This window comes from Nilaparvata lugens, chromosome 1 (genome assembly GCF_014356525.2).
Source record: "Nilaparvata lugens isolate BPH chromosome 1, ASM1435652v1, whole genome shotgun sequence".
NCBI lineage: Eukaryota > Metazoa > Arthropoda > Insecta > Hemiptera > Delphacidae > Nilaparvata > Nilaparvata lugens.
The window spans coordinates 64181022-64195197 of record NC_052504.1 but is presented as its reverse complement, the minus strand read 5'-3'; the positions used below and the strand labels follow the sequence as shown (position 1 = coordinate 64195197).

General features: G+C 32.9%; 1 protein-coding gene across 1 annotated transcript in view; it reads right to left on the bottom strand.

The window, feature by feature from the left end:
- Nucleotides 1-14176, bottom strand: part of LOC111050423 (lymphocyte-specific helicase-like) — a 73542-nt gene that overhangs the window by 2753 nt on the left and 56613 nt on the right. The window contains exons 12-13 of the mRNA XM_039439387.1: nucleotides 8786-8996; nucleotides 2477-2713 (exon numbers count right to left, since the gene is read on the bottom strand). Of these exons, the coding sequence (XP_039295321.1) occupies nucleotides 2477-2713; nucleotides 8786-8996 (448 nt within the window). The remainder of the gene's footprint in view (nucleotides 1-2476; nucleotides 2714-8785; nucleotides 8997-14176) is intronic.

The window sequence follows — 14176 nt, the reverse complement described above, 5'->3', positions numbered from 1 at the left end:
AATTCATTGGAAAGCAGGACCTATAACTAAGTGATGAACACAAGGGGAGATATATAATGACAGAACGATACATTCCTATATATATACTGTCGATTGATGTTATTTATAGGAATTCTGACAATATAACGTGGATATTAGTACGAAAAATTGTTCACTGATATCACTAAAAAGAAAAACAATCTGTAAAAGAACTAGTGTCTCAGCACTATTCAATAAAAACCTTTTTCATAGCGGTATATAAATTGAAAAACAGTTTAAACCCTAATAACAACACAAGTGTTTTTTCTGAGCTTTGCTTAGCTGATGAAAATAGTTCTTGGGCCTCAACACTAACATTAACTACGGTAACTATATTACCCACAGTATGGCCATTGACTGTCACGCTTCTGATTGGTTAGCTCGGTCACATGGTACAAATTCGCCATTAAGATTCCAAACAAACTTTCAAGTCCTATCTTATAGCATTAGACATTTGGAACTTATCACTTATTTTACCGATTGGAAACATATTATGAACTTAAGATGAGTTTGATATATCATTTTCGAAGAGAAATTGATTATACTTTAATATAGACAAAAAAAAACTTTAAAAAATACTAATAAAGCTTAAAACATCAATTTTCCTTCCTTCGGACTCCTCGAGGTTCTAGAGCTTTCGCGGACAACTTGAGAACCAGTGATTATATAAATATGTAGAAAGATAAATTTCAATTTTGTGTATTTCCAAATCCCATTTATTGGATTGAACTTCAAATAATCCAATTTCAAAATATTTTTGTGGCTCAATTGAATATAACATTTTATGAAATATTTAACCATGATTAAGTGTTGATTAAAGACGTATTGACTTCTCTGATTGATTCTCTTCAGTACTGAGTACCCTACCCATAACATGTTGGTACAATAGCTATTGATATGATTTTCGAGTTGCATTACCACAAGCAATAGTTAAGATTAGAAATATCACTAAATATAAACAATAATGGTTATGTGTGTTATTTTTCAATTTCTTACATGTTTATTAAATTCATCAAGTAGTACTATGGCTAGATTAATTGGCTCTTCCAGAGTTTATATTCTATGTTGTGCTTTACAATATTTTCGTCAGAATTATTGGCTGAATAAAACAAACTATTTAAATGTTACGGAATCTATTGTGATGAGAATTCCATCATGCTTCTAGAAATAGATATGAGAACTTTATCATTTGTCAATGGAACAAAATTTATTACAATATCATGCCACATTTCAAAAGTTTTATGGTATTTTTTTGAAATTCAGCTTTCAGGTTACGTTACCTACCTTTCATTTTTACTCGCTATTATCTACGATTACTATTTCAAGTTCCATAACTATATTGGGAATATAGAAAAAACACGAAAGAAATTATATCGAAGTTAATAATTACAGAAATATACTTTAATGAGTAAAAGCAAGCGATTTTACTTATAATCCCATATAAGCTCCATTGTAAAATTCAAATATTTGGAATCTTCATGGCGGCGGGAAAAAATCCAATAGCCATACTGTGGGTAATATACATATATAACATCTGGTAATATACTGTAACATCAACCAGATACCGGCGCATTACTATATGCATACTAATCACAAGTGCACTAATGAAAATACTATAATAGTATAACATCAATATAAATATGTACATTAATATTTACATATAGAACCTATACATGAAGCTATATGAAAAATCTTTGTTATGGCAAAAACCACCAAATGATTGACCTATGGACTTAATAATATTATATATATCAAGTCTTGTTAGTGCAGAATCCCTCAAGGGAAGGTTTCAGCTAGCCTAAATATATATTTTACTGTCAATGGACCTCACTACTGTATAAAATGTTATAAGGATAACAAAACCGTAGCATATTTTAGGAAATTTGGGAGAACTATTTTGGGCTACCTTTAAGCCGGTTGTTCTTTTCTCATCATATTCATTCATTATATATTATTATTTGCGATGTATGGACAAAGTGATATTTTTAATTTATGCAATCTAAAGGTTATGTCCACACATGCCGAACCGAACCTGGATCAGCGCAGCGAACCGTGCAATCAGCCGTACATCGCGCCGTTTAGCGAACATGAGCATATGCTTCATAATGTTAAAAATCAGCTGTTAAATATTCGCCGTGCCGCTCGCCGCTCTTTTAACCGTTTGTCGTACCGCACGCCGAACGCTGAACCTTTCAGCCAATCAGAGCCCTCGATAACAATTCGCCGTGCCGTTCACTGTACAATTTTGGCTATCCATCACAAGTGGAATCGACGAAAAACTTTGAAAAATATCACAAGTAGAAAGTTTATTTTTAGCCTTTGCACAGCCTTAAATTCGCTGCGCGTTAATAAGCGGCACGGCGCGATGCACGACGAAATGCACGGTTCGTTGCCCTGTTCGAGGTTCGGTTCGGCATGTGTGGACATACCTTTATGCATTTTAAAAATTGTAACGTACCCAATCACTGTTGAGTAGAATGACCGTATCGGCTCCAGTCAGGTTAATGCCAAGTCCACCAGCTCGCGTCGAGATCAGAAACGCAAACATATCTGGATTGGTGTTGAAGGCGAAAATGTCGTCTTTACGAGCCATCAGCTTGCTATTTCCATCCAGTCGCACATATGAATGGTTCCGCATAACCATAAGATCTTCCGCCATATCCAGAAGCATACACGACGTTGAAAAAAGTAGAACCTTCCAATAAAATGGAACAATTAAATTAAACTTATTCAAGGAAACCAGAGAAATTAAATTAATATAATATACGAAAATTCAGAAAGAAAAATAATAAAATGAATATTTGAAAAATTGAAGGGCTTAAAACACAGTAAATTATGTAGTCTAATTGAATCTGAAACGTACAATAGTTGTTCATGAATCTTGTGATAGTAATTTACTTATGAAAAATTCATATTGACTTTCAAGTAAGATAGGATTTTCAAACCATCTTTTATTGAATACAGGAATAAACGAGCAATAAAGATCAAGAAGCCTACAGTCGGCACGCCACAAGAAATTCCCTGAATGGTAAGCAATCCAGGGACTTTTTGGTGGAGTGCCGGCTATAGCAGTATCTAGGCTCATTAATAATATAGTCTGATTTTCCTATGTTCAGTAGTAGATAATGTATAAGTAATATTAGAGCATAGAAAAATGCTCTATATTGACAACAAATATGCACATTGATTAGTTTGGTAAGTTTTATTTTTGTTCAAGAGTGTGAGAGTCTCTTTTTCTGAATGCTCTCATAGATCATTGAAGAAATTTTCGTCCTGCACAAGCTTTCAAACAGACATTCAACCGATTAGTTGTGAATCTAAGTACCCTTTCTTAATTTTTTTCCTTACGACATGTGCCATGATGCCATTATCAAAATAATATATTATACTACTTGATAATGGCATCATAGCCGAAACATGTCGTATGTAAACAATTTTAAAGAGGGAACTTTGATTTCTATTTTTATTTCTATTGAAGAGTAGCCCTAACGAAAAAAGACTATATGATGATACTATGATATTTGGAAAAAATAAATTCATATTCCAACTTATAATATATACCGTAATTTATGAATAATTTATTGAATTCATTAGCATAGTATTATGAACAATAGGCTGTTTTACAATACGAAAACAAGTAGTATGAATAATTGAGAATTCCATATCTACGTGCCCTTATCTACGCTCACATCTGCATCGCATCTCTTTTATCTTATAATCTTTGTTGTACAGTGTTTTAGTTTTACTTAGAATTGTATTGGAGGGTTAAGTGTAAGAGAGGGCCGGCTGCGCCCTAACTTCGCCCTCCTAGGTTTTTAATAAAGGCAGCTAATCAATCAATCAATCAATCTCCTCGTTTTGTGATAGAAGATAACAAAGTTCTTACTTTGATAGAATATAATCTAGAATCTAGAATATGCAATGTATATATTTTCTGATAAAATTAGAAAATTTCTTTACAACATGAATACGAGGTTATTTGGAAAGATTTCATATTATTTATTACCAAATCGATTTATCATAAATTATAGCAAATTAGAATTTATAGTAGCCTAGATTATACAATCTCTTTAAAAAGTGAATTTGCAATATGTATAGAATATCTAATATACAGGGTGTCCACCAAGGTTGTAACAGCCGTTGACCACAGATTCTTCACAACATTTCTGACAAAAAATGTTCAGTAAACTTTTTCCCTATCGACCTTAGTTTTCGAGATATATCGATTTTTCGATATTTTCAGAATATGCCTACTTCCGGTCATTAAATACTCGAAAACTACTGGTCGAATTTAAATTTCAAGGGTATTGTTGGAGAGAAAAACATTTCAATCAAGTTTAATGTAATTTTATCTGTTGTTAGATATTCTGTAGTTTTTTATGAGGGCTTAAACTTGAAAAAATGCTCTTTTTCAAATTCAAATTTCAAACCGATTTTTCTCGATTTTTATCCGGGTAATTATAGTGGTTACAATATTTCAAAAACTTCTCAATTTTATAAGCTTTCGAATGAGTACAAATTCAAAAAGGAAAGTTTCATGATAAAGTGTTCAAAACTGCTAATATCTGGAAAGAACACCTTCAAAATGAGGAAATTTACAAACAGCATCAAGTGGTGATCCTAAAGGGGTGGAATCACCTGATTCATCTCTGACAATATTCACAAGTTTCAATCAACATTTAACATTCTACAAAGATATGACTTTTTCAATAACTTGCATTATTTCCTGTACCATAAATCCTGAATAAAATAACAAGAAGTGTATGTTTCAGCCTATTTTCAGTATAGTTTTCAGTGTGCTTTCCAGTTAATTGGCATGATATGTATCAACTTTGTCTATTAGAGAAGTGTTCGTGTTCATTATCATGAAATTTACCTTGATTGAGTACTTGAACATGTTATTGGTGCATGGAGAGTGTGGATTCAATTCAAGAGAGACAGAGAGAGTATACAGGAGACGTTTTACTGATCGAAAACACCCATCTCATAACACTTTTTTAAGATTGACAAATGTCAAGATGGTAAGGGACTAGGATCAGTTTCAAGGTATGAGAGGCCCGTCTTAATTTCTGAAGCTTTTGAGAATCTTATTCTAAAGTATTTCGAGCAGAATCCTCGATCCAGCATCCGGTGGACAGATGGGATGTTGGATGTTTCAAGAATAGTTCAAAGAATATCGAAGAAGAGTAACTTTCGACCATTTTCATGATACCCAGTTCAAGAGTTGTTGAATGAACCTGATACTGTTTCAAGGATGCAGTTTTGCCGTTGGATCTTAGCACAAGATTGTGTTTCAAACATTTTATTGACAGATCACAGATAAAAGTACGTTCACAAGAACTGGTGCTGTAAATTTCCACAATACACATACATGAACCTTTCGTTTTCCCTGCAAGAATAAATGGTGAAGTTTATATGGACTTTCTGGTCAATGAGCTTCACGAATTGATGGAAGACGTGCCTCTCAATTTGAGGCAGAATATGTGGCTCCAGTTGGATGGCTGCCTCCCTCATTCCCTCATTATGCTAGAAACGTCCGTGGGTCCGTGGGTGGCTTGATAAAAATTATGCTGGGCAGTGGATTGGCCGAGGTGGACCCGTAAGTTGGCCACCACGCTCACCTGATCTTACTCCAAAAGACTTCTACTTTTGGGGGATTGTGAAAAGTGAAGTTTACAGAGAACATGTAGAGACCAGGGAGGAACTGATTCTTAGAATTCGATTGACGTTTAAAGTAATGAAGACACGGCCCAACGAAGTGAGACGGGCAACTCGAAGCTTGGTGAAACGCAGCACAAGTTGTATAAACACAAATGGAGGTTATTTTGAATTCCAGTAAGCAGTGAACATGATATATGTAACTTGATTACCATCTGAATGATTGCCATCAGTTTTTTTAATTCTGTCATCTACTTTGAATTATTATTCTATGAATAAATTTTGTTGGATCTTGTAAAATTGTATGATTATATTTTATATGGGATTTAGGCTATGTGCTACAGAAAATAATGCAATAATCAGGTGATTTCACCCTTTTAGGATCACCACTTGATGCATACTGTTTGTGAATTCCAGATATTAGCAGCTTTGAACACTTTATCATGGAACTTACCTTTTCGAATTCACACTCATTCGAAAGCTTATGAAATGGAGAAGTTTTTGAAATATTGAAACCACTATAATCACCTGGATATAAATCGAGAAAAATCGGTTTGAAATTTGACTTTGAATTTGAAGAATAGCATTTTTTCAAGTTTAAGCCCTAATAAAAACTACAAAATACCTAACAACAGATAAAATTACATTAATCTTGTTTGAAATGCTTTTCTCTTTCCAACAATACCCTTGAAATTGAAATTCGACCAGTAGTTTTCGAGTTATTGAGTATTTAATGACCGGAAGTAGGCATATTCTGAAAATATCGAAAAATCGATATATCTCGGAAACTAAGGTCGATAGGAAAAAAGTTTACTGAACATTTTTTGTCAGAAATAACGAGTAAAATCTATGGTCAACGGCTGTTACAACCTTGGTGGGACACCCTGTATATAGCTGTAGAGAATCTATGTACAATACATACAAAATAAGGTTATTTAATGCTACAAGATTGAATTGATTTAGATTTACCAAAAAATAAATAGCCTATATTTAGTTGACGTTTACTCGAGAGATGCCTATGTTTAAAATATAAAGAATTTATACATTAGGCGGATTTTCACATAGATTCTAAAAATATCAATTTTAATTTTTAACTCTAGATTTTTCAGAATTAATGTATTAAATGTTTGCCTAGTTTTAAAATCTTTGACTGAGACGAATCCATTCGTTGTTGATATATGAACACATAAATGTGGTATATACGGCATCCTTGTATATAATTTTATCTATCCCATTTTACTATTAGAATTTAATTGTGTCTTTTGCCATACGCTAGATAGATAGATAGAATTAATGTTCATATTTCATTCATGAGACAAGAAATTTCTTATGGCATACATTGTTGTAGGCCTAAAATGTGAATTTTTAAGGAGGTTATAATGTTGTTACAAGACATTAAATGTTGAGCGGAGTTGTGGTGTAGTGGGTAGAGCACTGAGCACTCTACTTCGGAACGAAAGTTTCTCGGATCGAATCCCGATTCTTCCAGTTTTTTTTGTTCTTAATTTTTTCCCTCGAAGTAAAGTAATAAAGTATTATTTTTTGGAGGAATTTGTTTTCATTATGATTGAACTTTGATTTCATCAAATAATTATTTATGTAAAATTTTTCCACTGGTAAAATGAAATGGACATAGGTTTCATGCTGTATCATTGGAATTCATGAGAAAAATATGAATAGATCACAATAAAATTAGTAATAATTATATATTTACCATAAATTTCATTTCATATGTACCATGTCATTAGCGTTCGTTACCTGACAACCATTCACAGAAAAAGTTTGTTATCTTGTTTATGTTTAGTCAGTATTGATCAAGTTTTATTAAAGAAACGTTTAATTTAAAGAGTAAAATTTTCCATTTAATTTTATCGTTGTCAGTTGTTTACATTGGTGGCAGCGGTGGGATGAGCAGGAGGAGGAAGACAACCTGGAGCAGGAAGTGCCAGAGTCTGAGGAGGAGGATGACCCATCCTATGTGCCTGGGGGTAGGGATCACACCATCACAACAACCTTGCCATATAATTCGAGACCAAGGAGCAATAGCTCTTTTTTAAACGATGGAGGAGTTTGAAGGGAATCCCCTTCATATTTACCATGTCATTAACATTCGTTGAATTTTTCATTTAATTTTAGCATTGTCAGTTCCTTACAATTTATATTCTTCAGTTATAATGTACTATAAGACACAAATTCGGAGTGAAACAAATTTGTAGGTATTTTGTTTGGAATTGGGGAAACAAAAGGCTGCCTGATTCAAATTGAGGAGGATCTAATTGATACTAAAATTGATGTAATGAAAAAAATTAATATGATACTGTGAGGTTTTCAAGTATCATGTATTCTTCAGTTATCTATACTATTATACTGGTAATAACTGGCTTATACACGTACGGAATGGGAAAATTATGTTTGACATCACGTCTGAACTACTCAACTGATTAACTTGAAATTTTGCATGAAGATTCTTAATTCACCGAGTGAATGGTTATAGGCCTATTTTCAATCCTTCAAGATTTCATTACATCAAGTTTTCAATTTGTCATGCTTCCAGTTGTTGTATAGAAACAGCTGGAAATTTCTTTTAAAAGGGAGATTAGATGATAGGTATGATTGGGGATCCTATTCGAATAGAAATAACTGATTCTTTCACATCAAAATTTTGGTCCACCATTTTGTAACCGCCATTTTAATACGTAATTTTTTTTAATTGGAAGGTTTAATCAAGGGAAAATAGATCGTGAAAACCGCACATTGATTTCTCAAACCGTTATTCTCATTCAAAGATACTGATAAATCATCCATCTATCCATCATCTATACTATAATAATTGAAAGAACTGGCTTAATACACATATGGGATAGGAAAATTATGTTTGACGCATCATCACGTCTGAACTACTGAACTGATTGACTTGAAATTTTGCATTAAGATTCTTTATTAACTGAGGATGGTTATAGGCCTATTTTCAGTTGTCCAATATTTTATTACAAGTTTTCGATTTGTAGAATAATTTTAAAATAGACCATTGTGGAGCACGGGTTACCTGCTAGTCTACAATATATGTAACATTTGAGGATTGATATTGGTCTTAAAAAAATCAAGTTACCTTGTGTCCTCTCTGTTTCAATTTCGCCAGCAAAGCTTCCAAAACAAGAAATTTTCCCGAAGTCTTTATCAGTTCGTCGTTGACAAGAAGAAATCTGTTGTGTTTCTGTCTAGTGAATGGCATCATGACGAGGTAGGGGTGATTGACAATGTGCATAAGAGCCTGCTGTGGAGACTGCATTTTCACCCTTTCTTTGAATTCACAGGCCATCCTGCAAAAATATTTTATTGGTGGAATTCACAATGCTTCTTCAACAATTGATACACAATATATACTATAAATGTAAAAAAATTATGTTGTTCATACTGAAATGGTTTCGTAAGGGTGGCCACTAACGACAGGAAAAGTGTGTAGACCCATGGTCGTCATGCATGTTGTGTCTTCAGTGAGAGAGGCTTCGAACAAAAACAGCTGTTCGAAATTTCTAATATGTGTTCCCTAAAGGCTACCCTGTGTGGGGACACTTGAATATATATAATAAAATATTAATATACAAATTTAAATATAATATCATGAAGAACATAATTTGAAATTTTAAAACAGAGTATTAAAATTTAACAGAGTAATTTGAATTTTTCAGCCAAGTATTATTGTGATTCCAGGCAATGAATTATGTATACTAACATCCTGCAAAAATTCAGCTTCACCAATTATAGATAGTGTAACTGAATGTAATAATAGTAATAAATCAGCTTCTTCTTCTTTTCTCATAATATCTTATTCTCTCCATCTCCTACTTATTTTTCTTCATCATCAAGTTTTTCCTTTTCTTCTTTTTCCCCTTCTTCTGCTTCTTTTCTTATTATTATCTTTTTGTCATCATGTTCTATTACTTAGGTATTCTTCTTTCTCTACTCAAAATCGTCATTTTCTTCTTATCTACATAACATTCTCATTCTAACAGAACACAGAGTAATAGAAATGATACAGTCATGATTCAGCTGTGAGTTTCCCAATCATCAGGAGAATGTTGGGATGAAATGCAAACAAAACAGAAGGCGGTTGAATAATATTATTATCATGATTATATAATTGCTTCACATGTTGAAAGGTGTCTGGTGCCGATTTGACTGTGTATGTGCTTCTGTGTGTGAGAGTGGTGAAGTAGTGAGGGGCGACTACAACCAGTTAGTGGAGGAAGTAGTGGGAGATAGAGTTGTTGTGTGGATGGAGTGCGGAAGGGGGGTGAGCTAGGCTGGAGCAAGGTCTATAAAATACAGGTCATGACACTATTGTTGTGAGCAGCCATTTTATGGAGTCTTTATGTACATTTGAAAATCCATTCCAATTCAATTTGCTCATAACAAAATTATGCATTTTAAAAACAATATTCTACTTCAGATAATATGTGAATTCAGGGTTTCAATTTTTTAATTATGAAATTTCAATAATAAATGCTTTAATAATTCATTTATTTATTATTAAAAACTGTTCTTATTCTTGTAAATCAAGGATTATGATTCAAAAGGCATTGGGGCAAGACAGAAATATGCGAGGCCAATTTCAAAAAGAGTTTCAAGTTCCCGATCAGTTGAATCTAAAAATCAACAATTCAAATCTAATTTATTATTATTCTGTCGGAACAATTTATTTTACATTTACAATTCAAAACCAAGCAATATCCCTTGAACAATATTACAAAATAACACATCATGTTGTTCAATCCATAATGATAACAGTTGATAAATTTGAAAATTGGTAAACTAGGACCCCATAAAATGGCGATTTTGCAATGCATCACGGGATTGTGTCATGACCTCTATTTTTATAGACCAACTTCAGCCCAACATAATGTGTTATTTTGTAATATTGTTCAAGGGATATTGCTTGGCTATGAATTGTAATAGTAAATTTCGCACCTAGGGCCGAAAATGAGACTTTTCCGTCTCGAAATCGGGTTTCAAGTCCGAAGCCGTAGGCCGAGGACTAGAAAAGATTGAGAGCCGGAAACACATTTTTGCCCATGGTGCGAACGCTATTTTTCGCCACACAGAAAAATAAAACAATATACATATATGAGAATAATTGTTTATTAGGCACTTCCGAAAGCAAAACTGGAAGGTCATAGCTCTAGCAAATCTGAGGTTATCTGAATATCAGGAAATTGTCCAAGTATTTTTATTTTTTATTCTGATTTGTCTAAATAACCTAAAATATTATGTTCAATTATGTGGGAGGTTGAGTTTATACTTCTTTATTCTTTCAAATGACAATAAGATGATATTATTATAAATGTTTTAATTATTGAATAATAAACACAAATAATGAAAAGTTTTTGATCAGCTGTTTTAGCACAATTTGGCCAATCTGAATGTCAACGTCAACAATGCTTGTTGTCATCGACTTCGGAAGTTTAGGTTACAAGTTCTATCCTACTCTGAAAATCGAATTTGAATAGTTTATAATATTTATATCTTATCTGTATTTCATTCATCCAAATAAAATGATAGTATATTATTGCAGAATACTTTATTCAATTCTAGAAGCATAAACTGATTCCGTTACATAAACTATTATTGTACAAACGTTCAGCACTATGGATATTGCCCAAGTAGTTCCAAAATTATCCACCAGGTTTCGTGATAAACGATTAAACGCAGTACGATTAAACGCAGGTTTGAGGTTAGATTCTATTATACTCTGAAAATTGTATTTGAATAGTTTATAATATCTTATTTGTATTTCATTTATCCAAATAGAATGATAGTATCTTATTGCAAAATAATTTAATCAATTCTAGAAGCATAAACTGATTCCGTTTCATAAACTATTTTGTAAGCACGTTCACATCAAATCAGAATCAGCTGACTTCAAGGTTATTTTACAGCCTTAGGGCCGTAGAAATTTTACCGGCCTGTTCAGAAAACAATCACTTTCGGCCTCCATATGACGCACGAAAACCAGCTTATTACATCCAAGTGGGGCGAAAAATAAATTTTCGCCACACTTGGATGTAATGAGCTGGTTTACGTGCGTCATATGGAGGCCGAAAGTGATTGTTTTCCGACCAGGCCGGTAAAACTTTACAGCCCTAGGGCTGTAAAATGACCTTGAATAACAGCTGATCGTGTCCGATCTCACAAAAATCATGGAGAGATAATCTCATAATGACTGTAATAATCTATATAATTATGTATCGTGAATCGCGGTATTATGTCTATAATAATATATTTTATAAATTACTGTTTCATAATTTAATATTTATTATTGTGTTTTTGATATCAAACAATAGAATACGATGATATATCCATAGCCTCAACAATATAATGTTGGCTACATTGTCCATTGTCAGAAAGGTACGTATCGCAAGTCTTTATAAAAGTGAAGAATCGAATTTGAAATCAAAGTACAATAATTGTATCGATATTTAAAAGTGAGGTAGAGTAATAATTGTTTCTTTTTTATTATCGAATTCCACTTCTTAATGCAATACAATCAACAATAATAATAGGAAAATACAGCAGAGATCTAAAGTTTAAGGTAAGCCTACTGGTGAAACTCAGCCTTGACTAAAAAATTCCTAGTAATTTTTCCGTAATTCATTATTAAAACTTTCAGATAATTTTTCTTCAATATCAAACCATATAGAGAAAACATTAGGCCCACTCAAGATTGAATCTTCGAATGTTTTCTCTATGATTTAACTATTTTCAGAGCAATATTTTGTTGTGAAAATGCCGGCAAACCGGCTTAAAGTTTGCCGCTATAGGCTACACTATATTATAGTAGCCTACATACGTTACCTGACTTACAGGCCAGTTCGATCAAAAGGAGCAATGGCCGAGAGTGTAAAGGCGTGTACTCAAAAGCTCTAAGCTCAGTGAATTACAAACATGATCTAGGTTCGAACCTCGGTCAGTGACATTTTTTTTGTCGATGAATTTCGACTTTTATTAGCTATTTTTTATATTAGTTACCGTAATTTAAATTTCAATCAATTTTTTAGATATATTTTGAGACAAAACTGTGAAATATGCAATTATATTAATTTTTTAATCACATTATTTCACAATAGTAATGAAAATTCTATTCATCCATCTATCCATGAGATATTGCACCAGGCGCAAAGCGCGAGCTATAAAAATTCAAACAATTATTCGAAATATTAATAGTATAAAAATATTGTCACTATTGTAAATCATTAATTAGTAATATTGAAATTAATTGACAGTGAAAGTTGTCATAACCAAGATTCAAACTATCAAAATAGGCTGTTTGAATTTTATTTATTTTTTAATTTCTTATATATTGGGAAGTTTTTTTTTGGTGTGGCGAAAAATAGCGTTCGCACCATGGGCAAAAATGTATTTCCGGCTCTCAATCTTTTCTAGTCCTCGGCCTACGGCCTCGGACTTAAAAACCGATTTCGAGCCGGAAATATCTCATTTTCGGCCCTAGGTGCGAAATATACTATTACAGACCTTGGACTGGAGTAGAGTTATGCGCGCTATCTACAATCTGGCAAAGGAACTACTCAATTTCGCGTGAACAGAAAGCCCTATTCCGCTGGCCTTCTGTGCTGTATTTGTATTCTGTGATGCTAGCTCCTTTTCCCCCGTACCATTTTCCCCATAAATTTGTAATTATTTATGAAAATTCTTTGTAATTATTATGATTAGCTAATAAATTTACTTCAGTTGTAGACCACTCACAAAATATTTTTTACTGTAACAGCATCCTTTTTCAAATGTTGGAGGTTGCTCGACTCACCACTAATAGGAACTGTGGCAACTGTGATGACACAAAAATGTAAGACAAAAAGATGCTCCTCATGCAAGACTGAGACTCTCACTTGATACTCATGCTTGGATGTGGATAATAATTGATAACAACTCTCCCATAGTGATTTCTATAGCTTTAGTTTTCAATTTTTGATTGAAATTTTTCTGTTATTTGTATTACGGTTATTTTATTCTATATTTGAGATTTTTACTAGACATTTTCAATTGATAAATTGTTTTTTTAGTTTTGAGAAAACCTAACAGGTCAATGTGACTTACAGAGCGCGAGGTCTACTGTTCACAGAACTACTAGTAAGCTAAAGGCTGGCAATTTACAAGTTATTTGACAAAATAATTTCAACTGCAAGCAGCTGATAGTCTTTAGAAAAACTGCAATACAACACTGCTTGGATTATTCGAGGCGAGGTTGTCATTTTTATTATATTTTATTCATTACATAAAAAAATATACAATATCGGAATGAAAAACAGACGCTAGCCTAAAACTTCCTCTGTTCCTAAATTTTGTCAAATAAAATATTCAAAAAAATGTGAGGTTTACTATTTTGTTTTTGTTAGTCGCAGATATTGATAGCATTATGGTGGCACATTATTCAGCCGCTATACTTTAAAACTTTTGAGAGGCCAAAATACGTTCTTCTAATGAAAAG